Source organism: Trachemys scripta, chromosome 1, assembly GCF_013100865.1.
Source record: "Trachemys scripta elegans isolate TJP31775 chromosome 1, CAS_Tse_1.0, whole genome shotgun sequence".
Taxonomy (NCBI): Eukaryota; Metazoa; Chordata; order Testudines; family Emydidae; genus Trachemys; species Trachemys scripta.
This window is the reverse complement of record NC_048298.1, coordinates 190343972-190364288: the sequence shown is the minus strand read 5'-3', so window position 1 is coordinate 190364288 and position 20317 is coordinate 190343972. Positions and strand designations below refer to the sequence as shown.

At 41.2% G+C, this 20317-nt stretch overlaps 1 protein-coding gene across 2 annotated transcripts in view; it reads left to right on the top strand.

The window, feature by feature from the left end:
* Nucleotides 1–20317, top strand: part of DSCAM (DS cell adhesion molecule) — a 613017-nt gene that overhangs the window by 458287 nt on the left and 134413 nt on the right. For both annotated transcript variants that reach the window (XM_034753123.1, XM_034753134.1), the window contains exons 12-14: nucleotides 11558–11754; nucleotides 15684–15780; nucleotides 17207–17335. In XM_034753123.1, the coding sequence (XP_034609014.1) occupies nucleotides 11558–11754; nucleotides 15684–15780; nucleotides 17207–17335 (423 nt within the window). The remainder of the gene's footprint in view (nucleotides 1–11557; nucleotides 11755–15683; nucleotides 15781–17206; nucleotides 17336–20317) is intronic.

Below are 20317 nucleotides of genomic sequence, written 5' to 3'. Positions count from 1 at the left end.
TATCCTAACTTATTGGAGCCTCCTTGGTGTGGAATAAGAATAGCTTTTCTAACGGTAAATCAATACGTCCAATTTCAGTTCCTGATGAAATAATAAGGGCAGTGGTGGATAAACATTAGAGAGAGGAAATAAAGGCAAGTTAACAAACTTTACTGAAACTCAGTAAAGGTCCAGGTTCAGTTTAGTTTGAGATTTAGGTGTAAGGTGTCTGCACAAGCTCTTATTTTATGTGAATCAATTCAACAGTTCTTACCTGTTCGACTGAATTCTGCACCTTGATTTTTGGATGGGGAAGTTAGCGATCTCTGCCAGTGAAGTTATTCCCTACAATGTCCACTTAAGGAAGGGGAAGATAACTGGTTGACATGTAAAAAATTAAATCCTCATCCTTCCAGGCCAAAGACCAGCTTTAAATATAGAACCCTCACTACATACAAACCAGTAGATCTGGGCTCACATTGCAAAATTCAGATCTTGACGATATGAACGGTCATACTGGCTCAGACCTATGGTCTATATAGTCCACAATCCTATCTTCAACAGGGGTCAGCACAGCAACAAATACTATGCAAAGAACCCCCCAGAAGGCAGATGTGGGCAATCTGACCCCCAGGGAAGCCGCCTCCTAAATCCTAATAACTGGAGATGGTTAAGCCCTGAATCATGATGCTTTATATCCCTTCCAAAACACTTTAGAAGTAAGTATTTACTGCTACAACTATGACTTCTTGTTGTTCATATAAATGTTCTTGTTTGAATCTTACTAAATTTTGACCTTGATGACATGCTGTGGGAGTTTGTTCCACAGTCTATTTATTTTAATCTGAATGTTCCTAATGTCAGAAGTTGTTTGGATTCGGGTTTCGGCACATTTCTTATGCCAATAAAGCCAAAAGGGTGAAGTAAATTCTACTGAGAAATATATTTGATTGATTTTATTAAATAGATTGTTCAAGATGGTTTGTCAATAAAGAACCAAGATATTTAATTAGGCTATTTACACCACTTAACAATAGTTGGTTAAAGATAGAAGGAAAGAGAAACATGCAGTCTTAGGAATGTGGCTTTGATACCAGAAATCTTTTGACATGGAGAGAATAAGAGGAGAGTCTTGGAGAGTTTATGGGTTAGGATCATTGCAAATAGATTGTGGAGAGTAAGAAATCAGTTCTGGAAGGAAAGGAAAGGAAATCTATAGCTGTACGAGTCCTTGCTATGCAATGAAGAGTCAGTGCTGATGACTGTGTTAGAGGAAACGGAGGCTAAGGAGGGATAAAGTTGTCAGTAAAGAATAAAATGATTTCTTCTTATATAATTTTTCTAATGTCCTTTCTAAGAAAGTTTTCTTGAATATTTTGTTTTTTATTTACTTGTCACACACACACAGCCCTGGTAACACTCCCTCTGCTGGACACTCACCGGACTGCTGTGTTTGGGTCCCTATAGACCAGGGGTCAGGCAACCTTTGAGAAGTGGCATGCCAGGTCTTCAGTAATTTAAGGTTTCATGTGCCAAAATAAATTTTACATTTACAGGGGCCCCTGACAGAACCCCAGACTGGCAGCGGGCTGAACGGGGCCGGCAGCAGGGACCCCGGCTGGCAGGGGCCGGCGGACGGAATCTCAGACCGGCAGCAGGCTGAGTGGCTCAGCGCACTGCCGGTCTGGGGTTCTCTCCGCCAGCCCTGCCAGCTGGGGTCCCGTCCACCAGCCCCGCTCAGCCCGTTGTCAGCCTGGGGTTCCTTCCATCCAGGCCGGCAGTGGGCTGAGCGGGGCCAGAACCGCAGCTGGCAAGGGGCTGGTGGCCAGAACCCTACACCGGCAGCTGGCTGAGCGGGGCCGGTGGACGGAACCCCAGACCGGTGGTGGGCTGAGCGGCTCAGCCAGCTGACGGTCTGGAGTTCCGGCCGCCGGCTCCTGTCAGCCGGGGTCCTGGCCATCGGCCCCGCTCAGCCCACTGCTGGCCTAGGATTCCCTTCATCAAGGCAGGAAGGGGGCTGAGCGGGGCCGGCGGCCGGAACCCCGGCTGGCAGCAGTGCGCCAGTAAAAATCAGCTCGCATGCCACCTTGGGCACGTGTGCCATAGGTTGCCGACCCCTGCTATAGACCCTTCTGTCCTTAAGCTTCCCTTGCTCTGAGTAGACTGTCACACTGTTTCTTTCCTTGGCCTCTCTGGCACATTTCCTGGGCACAGGCCCTGTGTCTGCTACTGCTTAACAAAACAGGCCCAGATGGCCCAGCTGCCCCAGGACTTGCATGCTAACTCTCCAGTAGCTTCACCAAACCCTCTCCCAGAGCTGTATCCTTGTGCGCACTGTGGTTTTACCATTCAATTTTTTCAGGGACACATGATAGGTATAGCACATAACACACACAGGCTTTGCAAAGATTTCTAAACACAATTACTCTTTACATTAGCGAGCACAAAAGATACTCAGATCCAGAAGAAAAAAAGATAGACAGATCCTATAAACATTTCCCTGCCTTGGTTCCCTCTCTGCCCTGGAACATTCCTTGGGCTTAGGTCAGAGTCTTCTGCAGTGTTGATCCCTCTCCTGCAGTTCATAGTTTCTCCTCTGAATTATAGAGTGTCTCTTTCTGATCTTTCCAGTCAGTATCCCGCCACACATACTCTTCCCCCGCACCATCCACTATTCAATGAGAGGCCCTCTCTTTTAGAACCTCCAATCCCTTTTGGCAGCCTCATCAGGTGATCAAAGTCAGGTGATTCGTTGCTTAGTTACCTCACCCCTGAAGTTCAGACTTGAAAAACTGGTGTTCACTGGGTGGCAGTCATCTTTGTCCAAGGGTATTCCATCTGAATGTTCAATCATCAGAGGTTAATGACCATCTATTGTTAGCCATGTGCCAGGTGCAAGAATTTCTCCTGTTATCTCCTGTGAGTTTTAGCTCAATATGGAGGCAAAAGACAACAGAGAAGGCAAACAGTCTCTGCATTCAAAATCGTTTTCAGTATGACACAGAAACACAGAAGGTCCCCAATATCAACCAGAATTCATAAGTGGGACGTAGATAGACTCTCCCAAATCATCACAATTTTTTTATAAAGGAAAAAGGATAGATGGAGTTTGGTTTGGCACTGAAATATCAGCTAGTTAGCTGTTTGCTGGCACAGTTAAAACTAGAGAAATGAAAAAGAACCCCAAAACCAAATTTCCCTGAAGCTCGGGGAATTCAGATTCAGAGCCAAACTTGACATTTTTTGCAGCTATACAGTGCTAAATTCTTCCTTTGCCACTAGCTTAATGTATGGGGCAAGGTATAGTTGCCACAAAAGCAGATTGTGACTCAGACATGCAAATTGGTAGATGCAGTATCTGTGGGCAGGTCTTCACTACGGGGGGGGAGAGTCGATTTAAGATACGCAAATTCAGCTACGCGAATAGCGTAGCTGAATTCGACCTATCGGAGCCGACTTACCCGGCTGTGAGGACAGCGGCAAAATCGACCTCCGCGGCTCCCCATTGACGGCGCTTACTCCCACCTCCGCTGGTGGAGTAAGAGCGTTGATTCGGGGATCGATTGTCGCGTCCCAACGAGTCTCGATAATTCGATCCCTGAGAGATCGATTTCTACCCGCCGATTCAGGGCGGTAGTGTAGACCTAGCCTTAGTTTCATAACCACCCAATGTATTTTTAAGATTCTTATGTATACCTCAGATGTAAAATATCAGTTTGGGACTTTGAGTACACATAGAAATATTAGCATTATAGACCGCTGCACTCAAATTCTGAAAATATCAAAAGCTTTTTTTATTAAGCTGACCCTTTCGAGTTAAGCATTTAAAATACCCCCCTTTCATTCTGTAGGCCATATGAGATTTAATGTTTGAATAATTAAATTCATGCAGCAAGTATTTAAATTAAATTATTCTCAGACTTGTGTCCAGGACATTCTTGAACTACAACTCTGTAGTAGAGGGAGAGATACTTGTTATCAGTTCAAATGCTATTAGAGAAAATATTAATGAATTGAGATCAAATTTGGTGAGTAGTTTTACCTGAAAAAAATGGATTTTTTTCAAACAAGTCAAAATGGTTCATTTAGACCATTTTGAAATTAAATGTTTTGACTTTTCATTTTGAAACTTTTCATTCTGAAGTTTAGCTGTTTATTACAAAAAAAATGGTTTCATGGTTTTGTTTCATTTTGGGTGTTTTTCAATCTGAAACAAACTTTGTTTTGTTTTCATTTTGGTGAGAAAATAAAACAAATTAAGTTTAGAAACACTGGGAGTTTTTTTCAAATTTTTTGATTTGGCCCCTGAACCAAAAAATCAATGACACACAGAATCATAGAAATTGTAGGGCTGGAAGGCACCTCAAGAGGTGCCGAGGCAAGACCAAATAAACCTAGACCATCCCTGACAGGTGTTTGTCTAACCTATTCTTAAAAACCACCAGTGACAAGAATTCCGCAAACCCCCTTGAAAGCCTGTTCCAGAGTTTAACTATTCTTATAGTTAGAACGTTTTTCTTAATATCTCACCTAAATCTCCCTCATTGCAGATTAAGTCGATTACTTCATGTTCTACTTTCAGTGGACATGGACAATAATTGATCACTGTTGTCTTTATAAGAACTTTTTAACTTATTTGAAGACTGTTTTCAGCCCTCCGTCCCCCTCCCCCCAGTGGCCTCACCCCTCCTTCTTCATTTCTTAAAAGGCTAAACATGTCCAGTTTTTTTAACCTTTCCTCATTGGTCAGGTTTTCTAAACCGTTTATTATTTTTATTGCTCTCGTCTAGACGCTGATCTATTGGTCCACATCTTTCCTAAAGTGTGGCACCCAAAACTGGACACAGTACTCCAGCTGAGGCCTCACCAGTGCCAAGTAAAGTGTGATAATTACCTGTCATGTCTTACATAAGACACACCTGTTAATACACCTCAGAATGATATTAGCCTTTTTTGCAACTGTATCACACTGTTGGCTCATATTCAGTTGTAACCCCAGATCCTTTTCAGCAGTACTACCACCTACCCAGTTATTCTCCTTTTTGCATTTGTGCCTATGATTTTTCCTTGTAAGTGGTAATACTTTGTACCAGGGCAGAGGTAGCTGCTCGATTCAATGGATGTACTATACTGTATTCAAGGGGGTCACCAATCACCCACAGAAGTTCCCTCTGCCCCAGCACTGCAACCCTAATCCTGTCTCGATATGGAGGGGAAGCCCAAAGGGAGGGGCTGCTGGAGAGTGACCTCACCCTGAAGTGGGGCCTCTGGTCCCATGGGGCTGGGCTGGGCTCCCCACTCCAGCCATTGTGACCTGGCACACAGATTCACAGTGCCACTCAGGTTTGGCCTGCTTGGTTTCATGGTGGGTGCAATTGAATCCATAATACAGCTGCTCCTGCTTTGCACTTTTCTTTATTGAATTTCATCATGTTGATTTCAGACCAATTCTCTAATTTGTCAAGGTCACTTTGAATTCTAATCCTGTCCTCCAAAGTGCTTGCAATCCCTCCCAGCTTGGCATCACTTCCAAATTTTATAAGCATAATCTCCACTCCATTATCCAAGTCATTAATGAAAATACATTATAGTACTGGACCCAGGACAGACCATTGCAGGACTTCTGTGGATACGTCCTCCCAATCTGACAGCATATCCTTGATAACTACTCTTTGAGTATGGTTTTTCAACCAGTTATGTGCCCACTTTATAGTAATTTCAGTTTAACCACATTTCCCTAATTTGCTTCTGAGAATATTATGTGGGATTGTGTCAAAAGCCCTACTAAACTTAAGCTATATCACATCTACTGCTTTCCTTCCTATCCAGTAGGCCAGTAACCCCGCCAAAGAAAGAAATTAGGATGGCTTGGCATGATTTTTTCTTGACAGATCCTGCTGGCTATTACTTATCATCCTATTATTTCCTAGGTGCTTACAACTGGATTTTAATAAATTGTTTCATATCCAGATATCAACGTTAGATTGACTGGTCTATAATTCCCCAGGTCCTCTTTTTTCCCCTTTTTACTAAGTTCTACATCATGCTATAACCCCTATTTGGGGACTATATCCCATACTTATCAGGGAATCAATCAACTAGATAATTTAATCATTTTTTTCCATTGCTAGCTTCCATGATTAACCAAATTTGTGAATATTGAGTTCATACACTACTGTAGAAATACCAACTGAATATAGTTTACCACAAACAGAAAATGCTTGTGAACTTCTAAGCCCCATGCCCGCTCTGACTAAATTCAAAGGTGCAAGCTCAGGCACTTGGCGCTAGAACTTGTAAGCCACATTTTCAAAGGGCCTCCTTTTCATTTCCTACGACATGTAGTGCATAGGTGCAGCTGTCTGTCCAAAGTTGCAGGACCAGGGCCAAAATGCGCCAGTGCCCCCAGGTACACATATAAAACCTACCTTTGTGTCCATAAATTGGATAACTGTATATGCCTAATTTACTGATTTGTAAGTTTAGATGCAAATGGGTGCATGCCCCCAAAAGCTGACCCCCTGTATATATGTCCTTTTTGATAGTTGGAAAGTCATGCTTTTGTGAAATAAATCAGCTGAGCAGTACAGTATTATATTTTGTGAGACTCCTGGAGAAATGGGGACCACAACTTATTTTTATGAAAGCAGGAATTCCTCTCAACTCAGTTTCCTCTTCCAAGTAATCTTTAATGTGGAACACTTCTCTGTAAGAAAGTTTATCAGGATTTAATATACAAACAGTTTTACAAGACATAGGTAATCAGACTGCATAATGATGCCTGGTAAGTGCATCATATCTCAGAGAAAACCTTTCTAAGAATCCCTTCAGTAATTAGATCCAATTTTTAATTCTAACCCACAGCTCCACAACCCTGTTAATTATCAGATCCGTTTGTTATGGTTCAGAAACCCTTCTAACAGAAAGGGCTGCAGCCTGACATATTGTCATATCCAAGCATCAATAGCTCTGACATGTGAAAAGGTCATGCCACCAAACATTAGCATTTCAAAACAGCAATTATAGTAATTTGTTTAAAAAAGATTTCTTCTTCTGTCCACTAGCAGTGGCTTAGTCTGGAAGACAAGACTGGAAAGGCCCCGAACCAAGTTGAGTGGCGCTATTTTCTTTCTGAAATTGAGACCCACAAAAATGTAAATGAAACAAATTGACTATTTGCCTGACAGAAAGAGGCAGGCTCACCAGGCATAGAAGTGGAGAGAAGGGTACCATGGAAGTAGCTCTGGATGTGAGAGGTTGGCAAGGAGTGTCCTCTCTCTACTCCTGCCCCCAGGCACCTCCAAGTAAAGGGCCTGATTCGATTCAGAGGAAGGTGGTTCCGTTCAGCACACAGAGCTTTCAAATTTTTTCAGCGTGGGCCAGATCTTAACTGAGTGACAGACGTCCTTCCTATTTGCAATTGCCCAGGCCCCTTTTCCTCTCATCTATGACTGCATAACAACCCTACAGCAAGGGTTGACATGGAAAGGTACTAGATTTAACTGCCTGAATGGCTGATAGTGGAGACCTGAAATCATTTCTTTAAGATTTTATTTCTGTCATACGCTTTCTTTATGTTCTTCATATAAACATATTATCACAATAATATACTGTGTTTCTCCTATGCTCCCTCTCGCGCGCACACCCCCACCCCCACACAGAAGGTCTTTATTTTTTCATTACTTTCCAAGGCTTGGAGAGGGCTGAGGCAGTGAAGCAACATTTTTAGTCTCAGTACAGAGCATTTGAAAGGGTTAATCCTTCATCGCCTCTATCCACCGACACTCTTTATATCTGCCTGTCCTTATCCATTGACAGTCATGTCCACACCCTTTTATCCACTGTTATTCCAAACACTGGAAAGCAGGGTGTGACATTGTTGACATAAACTGTGACCATATAGATCATTGTTGCAACCACTGTCACATATTTGCAGCAAATATTGTACAAAGGTTGTTGTTGAAAAGGTTATAATTTGCTGGTTATGATTATGCTATCTGTATGTGTGTATCATTTTGTAGTAAAAGTTATGAATATTGGCTATGTATTTGTATCTCAATGTGTTTGATTTTAAGTAGCATTAGTGAAGCATTTGGTCAGCTTCTTGAGAAAGGAATCTGCAGATTAAGTGCCCAATCAAGAAACACTTAACTGACAATGGATTTTGGGAGACGCCAATGCACATCTGAGCTTTCCTGGGAACAGTTCAAAGTAACATGTAAACAATGGCATCGGCCTGTAAAGAAATGAGTCATGCATGGACATGTGACTTGCCCATGTGACTCCAAACTCCATCTTCCTGCTGTAATTTTCCACAGTAAGAACAAAGGGGTTTCCTTCCACATGGCAGAGAATATAAAAGGCAGCTGCATCATCTCCATTTTGTCTTCAATCCTGCTTCTTACCTCTGGAGTAACTTTGCTACAAACTGAAGCTCTGAACAAATGACTGAATGACCCATCCAAGCTGTGGATGTACTCCAGAAACTTGATTTGAGGCTGCAGTTTATTTCATCACTGCTACAAGCTTGAACCAAGAACTTTGCCATTACTGTATGTAATTGATTCCATTTAACCAATTCTAACTCTCATCTATATTTCTTTCTTTTTATGAATAAACCTTTAGATTTTAGATTCTAAAGGATTGGCAACAGAGTGATTTGTGGGTAAGATTGGACTTATATATTGACCTGGGTCTGGGGCTTGGCCCTTTGGGATTGGAAGAACCTTTTTTCTTTTACTGGGGTATTGGTTTTCAGAAGCATTCATCCCCATAACGAGTGGCACTGGTGGTGATACTGGGAAACTGGAGTGTCTAAGGGAATTGCTTGTATGACTTCTGGTTAGCCAGTGGGATGAGACTGAAGTCCTCTCTGTTTGGCTGATTTGGTGTACCTTAATAATAAAGGAAACCCAGCTTTGGGCTGTAACTGCCCTGCTCTAAGCAATTTGTCCTGAATTGATACTCTCAGTAGTGTCCTGCCAGAGGCAGCATCATTACAATGGCGACACTCCTCATATCTGCCTGTTCTTATCACTGACACTCATGTCCACACCCTTTTACCCACTGTTATTCCAAACACTGGATAGCAGGGTGAGGCACAACATGGCACCATTTTTTATACCTTGTGCCTGTGGTAGCCTATCGGGAAACCCAAGGTCAGAGGACACATCTTCAAGATTGTACCCAAAATCCAATCTGTGGGCAAACCTACTTCCTGTCAGTGTAAAGATGGATGTGGCTGTCTTGAGCAGACTTACTTCAGTCCATTTCCTCAGATGGGGACTGTTTTTTCACTCTGCTCAGCCAACAGCTTAATGATGGTAGCACCCAGAAGAAGGGAACACTTAGCCTGCCTGACTCCAAGATGAAGAAAAGGAAGCAGGCTTTGCTCCTTTCCTGGGAAGAAGCAGGAGGCTTGTGGCTGGTTTATCAGACAGACAGAAAGAAGGACATCAGCCGTGTCTCATTCTGATGCTGCTGCAGCAGCGCAGGTCAGGCTGGGTTCTAATCACTGAATGGTTCTTTCTTCTCACCTGCCATGATCTCCATATAAACGGGGAGCCAGATGTGTGAGTGAATAAAGCACTTCTCCACTCCCTCAGGTGGCAACTCAGGGAGCAGAATCTAGGTGTATGTCTATACAGCATTTTGGAGATCATCTCCCAGCTGAAGTCAACCAACTTGGATTAGAGGGGCTCTTGCTAGCACTCTAAAAATATCTGTATAGAGAGCCTCTGAAGTTGTAGCTCAGGCTGGAGCAAGGCTCTGAAGCCCACACCCCTCCTTGACTCAGAGCCTGAGCTACAACTTAAAGTATTGTTTGTACAGCTATTTTTAGAGCTCTAGCACGGGGGTTCTCAAACTGGGGGTTGGGACCCCTCAGGGGGCTGTGAGGTTATTACATGGGGGGTTGTGAGCTGTCAGCCTCCACCCCAAACCTCGCTTTGCCTCCAGGATTTATAATGGTGTTAAATATATAAACAAGTGTTTTTAATTTATAAGGGGGGGTCGCACTCAGAGACTTGCTATGTGAAAGGGGTCACCAGTACAAAAGTTTGAGAGCCACTGCTCTAGCACAAGCTCTGCTAGCCCAAGGCTGTTGACGCAGGCTAAGTGGCTTGCACCAAAATGCTGTGTAGAAAAGCCATAGGTGGTCAAGAGTGAGTGTAGTGTAGTGTGATATTCAGCCGCAGATCACAGCATTTGTGGCAGTGCTCACTTTTTGGCCAATGTGTGCGGTGGGGAGAGGCAATGGCTCTGAGTTCATTCCAGATTCCACTTCACGGGCTACATGTCTGATTGCTCCATGGTCCATCCTGGCCTGCTTTAGAGCATGTTGTTCAGAAACTTACATATACAATTGGACACAAAGCTGATGCCACACTGTTCCTCTGTGTGGCTCTGCTGCTTCTTTCTTGTGATCAGGCTATTGTCAAAATTTAGGAGTCTTCTAAATGTCAGTTACCTTCTGACTCAGGAGACCAGAACAAGCAGAGCAGAGAGACAGTGCAGAGCAGCAACGACAAACTAACCCAGCACCCGGTGTGCTTGTTGGTGAGTCACTCAGCTGTGGTTTACTTTATTGCATCACCCAGTGTCAAAAGAAGGCAGAGATTTCAGGGTCTGATTTCGCTGAAATGGTATTTTGAGAGGAGGTTCAGTTTTGGATTTGTCAGTTCTGAGCTGGTCTTTTTAAGGAACCGTGAGGGGAAGACATGCAGTAAAAGACTTCTGAGCACTACAGATAATTACATCTATGCCATAATGTAGATTTTGAAATGGAACTTGAAAATTGCATTTTCTTTATATAGATTGTGACAAAAGTAAGATTTTACAGCTTTTTTATTCTTCTTAGCCCTGTAGAGCCAACACAGCAGACACTTAGTGTGAATAGGCTGAAATCATGTCCAAACTGACTACTCAATATAGTAGGAGAAAATCAGGGTAGATTTAGCATCAGCTTTATATATAAACATGTGCGGTACATATGATAATTACGGTATATACTCTGCATACATAGATCATAAGTTCCTCTATGCAGCCCTCTGTCTCTTGTGTTTTTGTACAGCTCCTAGCTTAATGGGGCTCTAATCTCCACTGTAATGCTGACAATAATGCAGAATATATTTATAAATAAATAAAAATGTAAATACATGTCCCATTGGTCTTCCTCAGTCATTTCTGCTGAATCTCAACATAGTAGCATGGCACTGAGTATAAAGTTCTTCCATCACATCTTTACAGGCCACGGACCTGACTGCTTATGGCTCACGGTAATTTTCTGTATCTATGCATATTTTAATTTATTAAAGATAAGGATGGACTCAAGCTTCAAATCTAGATTCCTAGAACCCTAATGTGTAGGAAGAATTGTTTGGATCTCAGATGTTGGCTCAGGACCATTTTCAGCTAAAATATGATTTCTTATATTACATAAAAATGAAAATAAAACCTTTGTCTAAGTAATTGTGCTAGCTAGTGACATATCAAGAGCATGGCTGAGCCTGAGACTACAAGGCCAGACCTCAGTTACAATAGCTGTCTCACTGATGAGCTGCCTTGTTTTTGATTTTAGTTCCTGCTATGATCACTTCCTATCCAAACACCACTTTGGCAACACAGGGTCAAAAGAAGGAGATGAGCTGCACAGCACATGGAGAGAAACCCATCATAGTCCGCTGGGAGAAAGAGGATCGAATCATTAACCCTGAAATGTCCCGCTATCTTGTTTCCACCAAGGAAGTGGGTGATGAAGTCATCTCTACCCTGCAGGTACTAAAGCAAAGCGACCAATGACCTGTTTATACATTCTAGAGCATTGCTTGCTTCTATTTTTTATGGCTGAGGACACCAGGCACAGCTGCTCCTCCCCCTCCCCCCTCCTGCCAATCTAAAAATAATGACTTTGGGTCTGATGCTCCTCTTTCTTATACTGGTTTGAAACAGGAGTAACCCCACTGAAGTCAGTGGAGTCATATTGGTACAAAACCAGTGTATCAAGAGAATCAGGCCCTGTGTTTTTCAAGTGCCTTCTCTCCCTCTTCCCATCTGCACTTCTAGTGGCACCCAGGCAGTCAGAGTAATAATCAGATAAAATGTCCATTACAATATCCTAAGCCAAGTGAGGTTAAAGGAAAAAGTGCCTCAGGGACATGAGAAGGACTTGCGCTGTGTTTGTTAATATTCAGCAGATACTGGATATTGTAGCAAAAATCAGCCAGCCAGCTGGCAAGAAGTCATATTTCACAGCTTTGCTGTTACTTATGTGAAATACAGCTCTCTGGTGGTATCAGAGCTATGACTCTTGCTTTATCTGTCAAATATAGACATGGCTCAGTTAAGCCAGAAGAGGCTCCGTTGGAAAGGGTATGGGGAGGAGGTGTACCACCTTAATGGCATTAGTGTCGCATGGGCAGCAGTGGGAGCAAGAGTAGAGGTAGCCCTTGCTAAACAAGTGAAGCTATCCTAGTGGGCTGGTGCCATGATCCTGCCCTCACTCTGCCAAGAAATGCATTCTGGATACAGTATCGTTTCTCATGGTGCTAGCTTGCCCCTTCTTCCATTACGGCAGCCTGCAGCCAAATAATGCTGCCTCCTGCACAAGTGTGCTAAGCAAGGGACAAAGGGCTTCTTGTGCCCTCTCCCCACCTCCAGCCTGCCATAGCCACAATTTGGCCTGGAGTCTGTATTACCAGTACATGTATAACACACTATCCAAGTAGCTGAGACCAGGTGATGAATCCTAACATGGTTTTGTAATACGGCCCTTCTTAGTGTTGAAATTGACATCAGGACTAAGGACATCTGATGCTGCTGCACTATTTGGCCCAAATACCCGGTATTTAAAGATTTAGATGGATGCCATGCCTAATGTAGCAATTGGAGCACCTTTCTTTGATCTTCTTTTACTTTTAAGTATTGTTTCCAGTGTGATTTGTCATCAGAATCCCTCCAGGCTCTAGATCCCTGGAAGTGCCGGTGTCTCCCTTTATCCCCCTCCTCTACATGGGAAGGGCACCAACAAGGTTCTTTTCCCCCCCACTTCTCTCTGGGCAGCAGGGCTAAGCAACACTTCACTTTTCTGCAGCTCCTCTGTTGAGCTGCTACTGTATTCTGTCTGGGGATGGATGGAAAGATGTAGTGGAGGAAGGACTGACAACATCTGCAAAGGGAGGGATAAAAGGAAGTGGGAGGTCTTTGGAAAGAAAAATATTTTTGGGAAGAAAATATATTCAGCAGATCTGGAGGATTAAGAAAAGACAAGATCAGGTGAATTAAACACTGAGTTTTATTAAAAACTCATCAATAAACATAAGTTACTAACCCACATGTATATTTAGTAAAAACATGTTTTTGCATGTATATTTAGTAATATATTAAAAAAAAATCCCACAGATTTTCAAAAAACCTTCCAAAGAAAACAATGCAAAACTTTCTCCATAAATTGGCAAAATTCTTTTAATTTTCCAGTACTGCTTTTCAGTTATACTATATATATAAAAAAGAGAGAGATGTTTTATATCAAACTCAAGGAAATAACTTTAGCTCTGTGATGAAGCTAAGGTATACTCTCACAGTAAAATATAGCTCTTTCTTCACTAGCTGAAAGATGTTTTGGAGAATATCCAGTAAAGCTCCTGTTCTACTTTTGTTGAAGTCAATGTGAGTTTTGTCATTGACTTCAGTGAGAGAGGATAAGGTCCTAAGTGTGTGTGTGCATGTACGTATGCGATGAATAATATTTATTACATACAAATGAATCTATTGTGCAAATAGATACATTTAGCATGGGTCCCTGCACCCACAACCATCTTGATGATTTTAGTGTGATTCCATCTGGGTGCACATGATAGCACTTCTGTGTGCAAGATTGGGGCATTAATCCCTTTCTTGGTTAGCAAATTGTTCATAAAATAATATGGTAGTGATATATATATATATAGAGAGAGAGAGATAAATGCACAAAAAAGTTACAAGAACATTAAGGTTGCAAAGTCAAGCTCTCAAAAGTTAAGAAATGTCAGAATTAAGGTTGCCCGTGCAACCTTAATTTGTCCCCCTCATAGTCTTTAATTACATGATCACATAACGTTTTTTCCACAGGAAACCCTGCCTTATTCAGTACATGGGATGGACAGTGCTCACTTAATGAACAGCTATTGAATATATAGATATATATTTTATTTTAATTGTTCTGTGTGGGGCCCAGGCCGTATTTACTGCACACTATTCAAACATGTTCTGAATAAAAAACTATTCATTTCCTCATAGGATTCTCTATGGCACTCATAATTATACTATCTGAGTACTTCTCAAACATTAATTAATCTATCTTTACAGACAGCTGGGTGAGGTGAATCATAGACTATGGGTTGGAAGGGACCTCAGGAGGTCATCTAGTCTAACCCCCCTGCTCAAAAAAGGATCAATCCCCAGACAGATTTTTACCCCAGTTCCCTAAATGGCCCCCTCAAGGACTGAACTCACAATCCTGGGTTTAGCTATCCCTCCCCCCACAAGTGGCGGTATTATCCCCCTTTTACAGATGAGGAACTGAGGTGCAGAGAGATTATGATCAAATGTTTCCACTAATTTTGGGTGTCCATTTTAAGACACCTACAACTTGATTTTTCAGAGTATGTAGCATTATATAGCACTTTATATGTTAAAAGCACAGCTCCCATTGATTTCAGTTGCAGCTATGAGTGGAGATTTTAGCTGCTGAAGTCAGAGCTCTCTATTGTACATTTACAAACTGGGATTTTTCAAAGTCATAACTTGACTACATTTGGGTGGATTTTCAAGGGGATGAAAAAAAGGCACATCTGTGACACAGTCACTCCCCAGCCAAATTTCAGGTCCCTGTTCCAAAGTATGGGGTTTGACCATTGTGACTGAAATTTAAAACAAAAACAAAAACAGTAGCCTGAGGCAGACACCTGGTATAAAAAAAATCTCAGCCCAAATTATTAAAGTCTGGCGAAGTTATAAGCAACAGAATCTTATAATGGGAAATGATAGGCAAGCTTAATAATAGCTGGCTCTACCAGCTCCACCTATAAAATATGTGTATATATATATATATATATATAATGTATAGATATCATTATTAGGGTGCTTATATCCAGAGTTTCCTGCAATAACTTGTGACACCGTACATTAAATTGCATTTATTATACATTTTGACCACCTCACCTGCACTCTGCCCACAAATCCATCTCCACTAAGATTACTGCCAGATATTAAGTTGCTTCAAACATCTCCCATTCTCCTTTTAAAAAAAAAACAACCTGCCAAAGAAAAGTTTCTTTCATGCTTCCAAAGTAAAATATTAAAGTGATCTTAGGTGCAGAATAGGGAGTATTGAGCCCTGGATCAGTGAAAAATTAAAGATCTGACCTCATGTAACCCAACAGAGCTAAAAAAGGGTTCTACCACTGGAAAGGGGAGATGCCCAGCTTTCTAATAGATTTAGCTCTTGCCTCTAGTCTTGATAGATACCAGCTTTTTGGACCTTACACTCATGCCATTAATATTTATTCTGCATAGTTACATGTGTGTTTGTATATTCCATGTATACACACACATACAATATCTGTGTACTATTGCAAAGAGAAACAGTTTGTATCATTTTATGCTTACATTTATTTGTTTTCTGTACATATTGTTGAATCAATGGCTTCTTTTCAATCCACCTCTAGATTTTGCCAACTGTGCGTGAAGATTCTGGTTTCTTTTCCTGCCACGCTATCAATTCTTACGGGGAGGACCGTGGAATAATTCAGCTCACTGTGCAAGGTAGGAAGAGGACAACATAAGGAAAAAAACACAACTATTGTAGTACAGTAAGTGTATGCCATGCTCAGAAATCTGTTTTGGGGGGGAGGTGCTAGTCCCTAATTAAACATATTCCTAATTGTCAGAGAAATTAGAAGTTGCATCAGAATCTTAAACTCATGTTTTCTAGCACCATAGAATCAATCACAATGAAGCTTAAATTCCAGAGTCTTTGTAGAAATGTACAGATGAGTAAAGGGAGTATTTCTTAGATTCACTAGTTGACAATCTACTTGTCAGACATAAAAATCCATCCAGCACATATACTGTAAGGATGGTATACTTGAGGTTTATTTATTTTTTAAATAAAAAAATGGTTTAAACTCAGGTGAAATAAAGCAAAAGCGATTTGATGTGATGTTTTTTCAGGAGAAATGTTAAACCTACTATATATTTAGAAACAAAATATTTCAAGTTTAATCAGTCAAAATAAATTTTAATATATTTGTGCAACTCCGGCTCCAGTAGCCTGTATCGCTTGGGGCTGGGTTCTCCCTCCTGTGGGGAGTTCAGTCGGGCAGACAGCAGCAGGTTGTGGAGTGGTTTAAGGTGATGGTATTTTAGATGCAGAGCAGAGGCAGAACTCAGCCACTGGCCATCGCTGGTTTGCCACATGACACTAGCTCATGTGCTTTTATGCCTTGGAGCATAACATTTCTAATACTTGCAAAAAATCTTTCTCCCAACCCTTGGTTCCCCGTAACTACAGGTTCCACAGCATGTCTGAACCAGCCCTGTCAAGAAATTCAGGAGGAAACTGGGAGCCAGATTCTCATTTACCCTAAGGGTCCTTTATACTGCTCTGGCAATGTAAAGGGATCTTAAACTGGGCATAAGCTATATATATATATATATGCCACATTGTGTAACAGCATAAAGTGGGCTTAGTGTTAATGAGAATCAGGCCCTCGGTTTTGAACCCTTCTTTTATGAATTTATATTCAAAGGGTTGGGATTCTTATTCCCCCGCAACCACCGATAGTTTAGCCCTAAAAGTACTGTCTTTATGTATATACCATCACATACATTCAAAATGTAGAAGTACCAATGCAGTGTGACACTTACAGCCAGAACCTCCCCTGGCATGAATACTGCAAATGGGAGTAGAATTTAAGCAATACTACAATATGTTGCATCTATGCAGGTCTACCATTAGTTAGTAATCCAAGACAAATTCAGTCACTCTTATTTTGAAAGGTGACTTTTCCTTCCTCCACAGAATGTTCTTCAATGGGTGGTTAAATGAGTATAGATATTCATGAGGGAGCAGAGAAAATGGCATGAGATCATCCTGTTAACAGACCACATTAGAGCCATGATCATTATTATAGCTTATGCTTAGTACCAGCGTTCTTTTGACTAAAGCAGAGTCTGTCTGTTAACTCAGAGCCACCAGATCCTCCTGAAATAGAAATCCGAGAGGTGAGAGCACGCAGCATTGCCCTCAGATGGACCATGGGATTTGATGGAAATAGCCCGATCACAGGCTACGATATTGAATGCAAGAACAAGTCTGGTAAGAGAGAGTCTTCATTTGCAAGTAATCCATTTCTCATAACGTGTTTTTATTCCTTCATTATTTTGTTTGTACTGTAAACAGTGAATCATAAATTAAAACATCTTGATGGAAATTCTTCCTCCACAGTCTGTTTATTTTTCTACAGTGGGCTTTGTCTTTTGCCATTTCACTGTTTTTGATTTCTTGTATTATGACCATTTTGTTTATATTTGGATTGTTGCTCTTCCCTTTTTTTATTGGGATATCCACAGATTTCCTGACCCAGCCTTAGCCATTCCACCTTGTGACTGCCACAATGGATGCTGAATGGTACTAGGCCATTATTATTACCTTTACCTCCTTCTGTTTTTTTTTCCCTACTGCCCATTTTTCCCAGGGGGGTAATTTCTCTGAACAGTGACCTTTTATCTGGAGTGATGAGCTACAGAAATTCTCTTCTGTTGTACGTAGGGTTGTGTGACGTTTCACCTGAACAGCAGGGTTAGGCGCCAAACTGCAGTCTTAGGAGTGTACTAGGATAGACAAAGCAAGCTGTATAGTAGCTTGCTGAGCCACCAAACTGAGTTTGCAGTAACCTCTGAAATGCTGCAAGGGACAGGCTAGTGGAACATATCTGCAGTACAGCGTAAGCAGATATATTTCTGCTAGGTCAGCATTCAGCCATATCAACATGCAGCTCATAAGTAAAGCTGGCCCATCTGTCTGTATCACTACAGGTGTGCTAATTCATATTCTTAAAGGGAAAATACAGAGACACAGTGACATTTTAAACTGTTAAATATATGAACTTTTGGATTAAATATCATAGCTCTGCCTCTGGGCTGAACTTCATTTGCTCTGTAACATAAAAGGTGCATGTTGGCTTGAGTTTCAACTGTGTTTGGACAGTTGGCAAAAAGCGTTACCGGTAAGGTCATGACATCACTTTCATTTATGCTTTCTCGCATATAATATGTTGTTGCTGTATGTTATGCTACTGTGGTTAATTTAGTGTAGATGAAAGATGTGTGTCCATCTGTTTCACAAACATTTTATATACAAATTTGTAAGACATTACACACTCACAAATAAAGTCTTTCAAATTGTCGGGGGAGGGGAAGAAAAATACCTTGTATAGGTATAGAAAATGCAAAAAAGATAAAGGATTATGGAGCAAAGCTGAAAGGGTCATTGGAGAATGGTGAAAACTTGAAGAACTGGAAGAAAATAAACATAACTCCTGGTTCAGGAAATCATCCCTAATCAGGAAAGAATTTAAACACAGGTTTGTCTTTAAGCACATGTTCACGTTCCGTTGAAGTCCATACAAGTTAAGGTTATGCTTAAAATTTAAGCCTATGTTTAAATACTCTCGTATATCACGGCCCAAGAAAGGACTAGGAAGGAAGCAGAAAATTATAGGTGAATAAGATTCACCTCATTGATAAGTAAGCTTTAAAAGATATTTTAAAGGGATATTGAATTTGTTTGTTTGTTTTGTGTTGCTTCTCATCTTGGTGTTTGTTGTACTCTGTCTATGGAGATTATCTGTGGACATAGTCTAACTGATGCATTTTGAATATATATGGTTATCCATGCAATTGTAAAACATTATATTTTTAACTTTTTGAAACTGATAACTAATTGTAGAAATTATATTCCACTATATGTCTTTAATATTTTGCATTTGATTAGTCTGTATTGTATTTTTCCTGTGCATAGGGTTGCCACTGTGCAGGTTTTCCTTGAATTGTTTTTTTTTTTTTTTTTTTTTTTTGAGGTGGCTGTCCCAGGAAGTCTGTAAGGGTGCTCAGTACACAATACCAGCTGTTCAGTTTTATGGGTTCAAGATCATCCTGGACATCCCCGTTTGTGTAGCACAGAGGCAGCAATCCTACCTGTGCATGGTCTTTGATATGCAAAAATAGCATATAATATTACTATTGCTAGATTAGGAAGTGGGAGTTAGGAGGATGCTGTGCCACAAAATAGAAGCAAACATCACACTTGGTTGAATAAACTTCTCATAAGGCAGGGTTTTTTATTTGTTTTTTTAAGGAGAAATGAGATTATTTAAAAATTGACATTATACCAGTGAGTATGGTTCCCTAAAGATTATTGGCCAGATTCTCAGTCTATCATCCCTGGAAGCACAGCCCAGGATGTGCAGTTTAACAGGTGATATGACTTTAAGTTATGTATGCACTTCCATGTTTCTGGGTCTGGCTTTCCCTATCCACCTGTAATCCACTCCACCAACCCAAAAGAAGTGGAGTTTAGAATGCCATCCCTCCCTGACGCACCCTCCTCCAATTCTGAGCCTACCCCTACACTGCTCAGGGAATCCCCTGCACCTGGAGACTTCCTGCCTGGAGCCATCCTACTGCTTTCCTCTCCTGCTAGGCTGGAGGAGTGATGTAAAGGGGCAAGAATGCAGCCCAGAATCGGGTCTATATCTTCTCTAGTAAATCTGGTGGAATCTTTTCAGGTGATAATACAGAGTGCATGCAAGGGGGAGTAGTGAACACAATGTACTTGGATTTCAAAACTGCATCTGAACAATACCACATGATAAACCAGTAGCAAGGATAGCATAGTAGTTTAAAAAGTGGTTATGTGACTAGGGCACATTATAATAATAAAAGTTTGAGTCTGGAAAGAAAAAAGGAATGGTCTGGAGGAACTGGTGTATAAGACAAAACTTTAAAATCTGTATAGTGGTCATTTTCACTGAACTACTGTGCCCAATTTTTGGAAGATAGAAAGGCAACAAAAAATACGAAAGCACTGGTAAAGTTAACTTATGCAGAATGGCTGGGGAAAGCAATGCTGAAGAAAAAGAGAGTCAAGAGGGGTTATCGCTGCATTTTTTCAGGTGTTAAGAGAGACAGTGATCTTAGGAAGATAAAATCCTTGAACTAATATTAAACCCAGTGCTTGGTGTACACAGACGAAAGAAGGAAATAACAGGCTAGAAGATAATTTAGGCAAAACATTCAC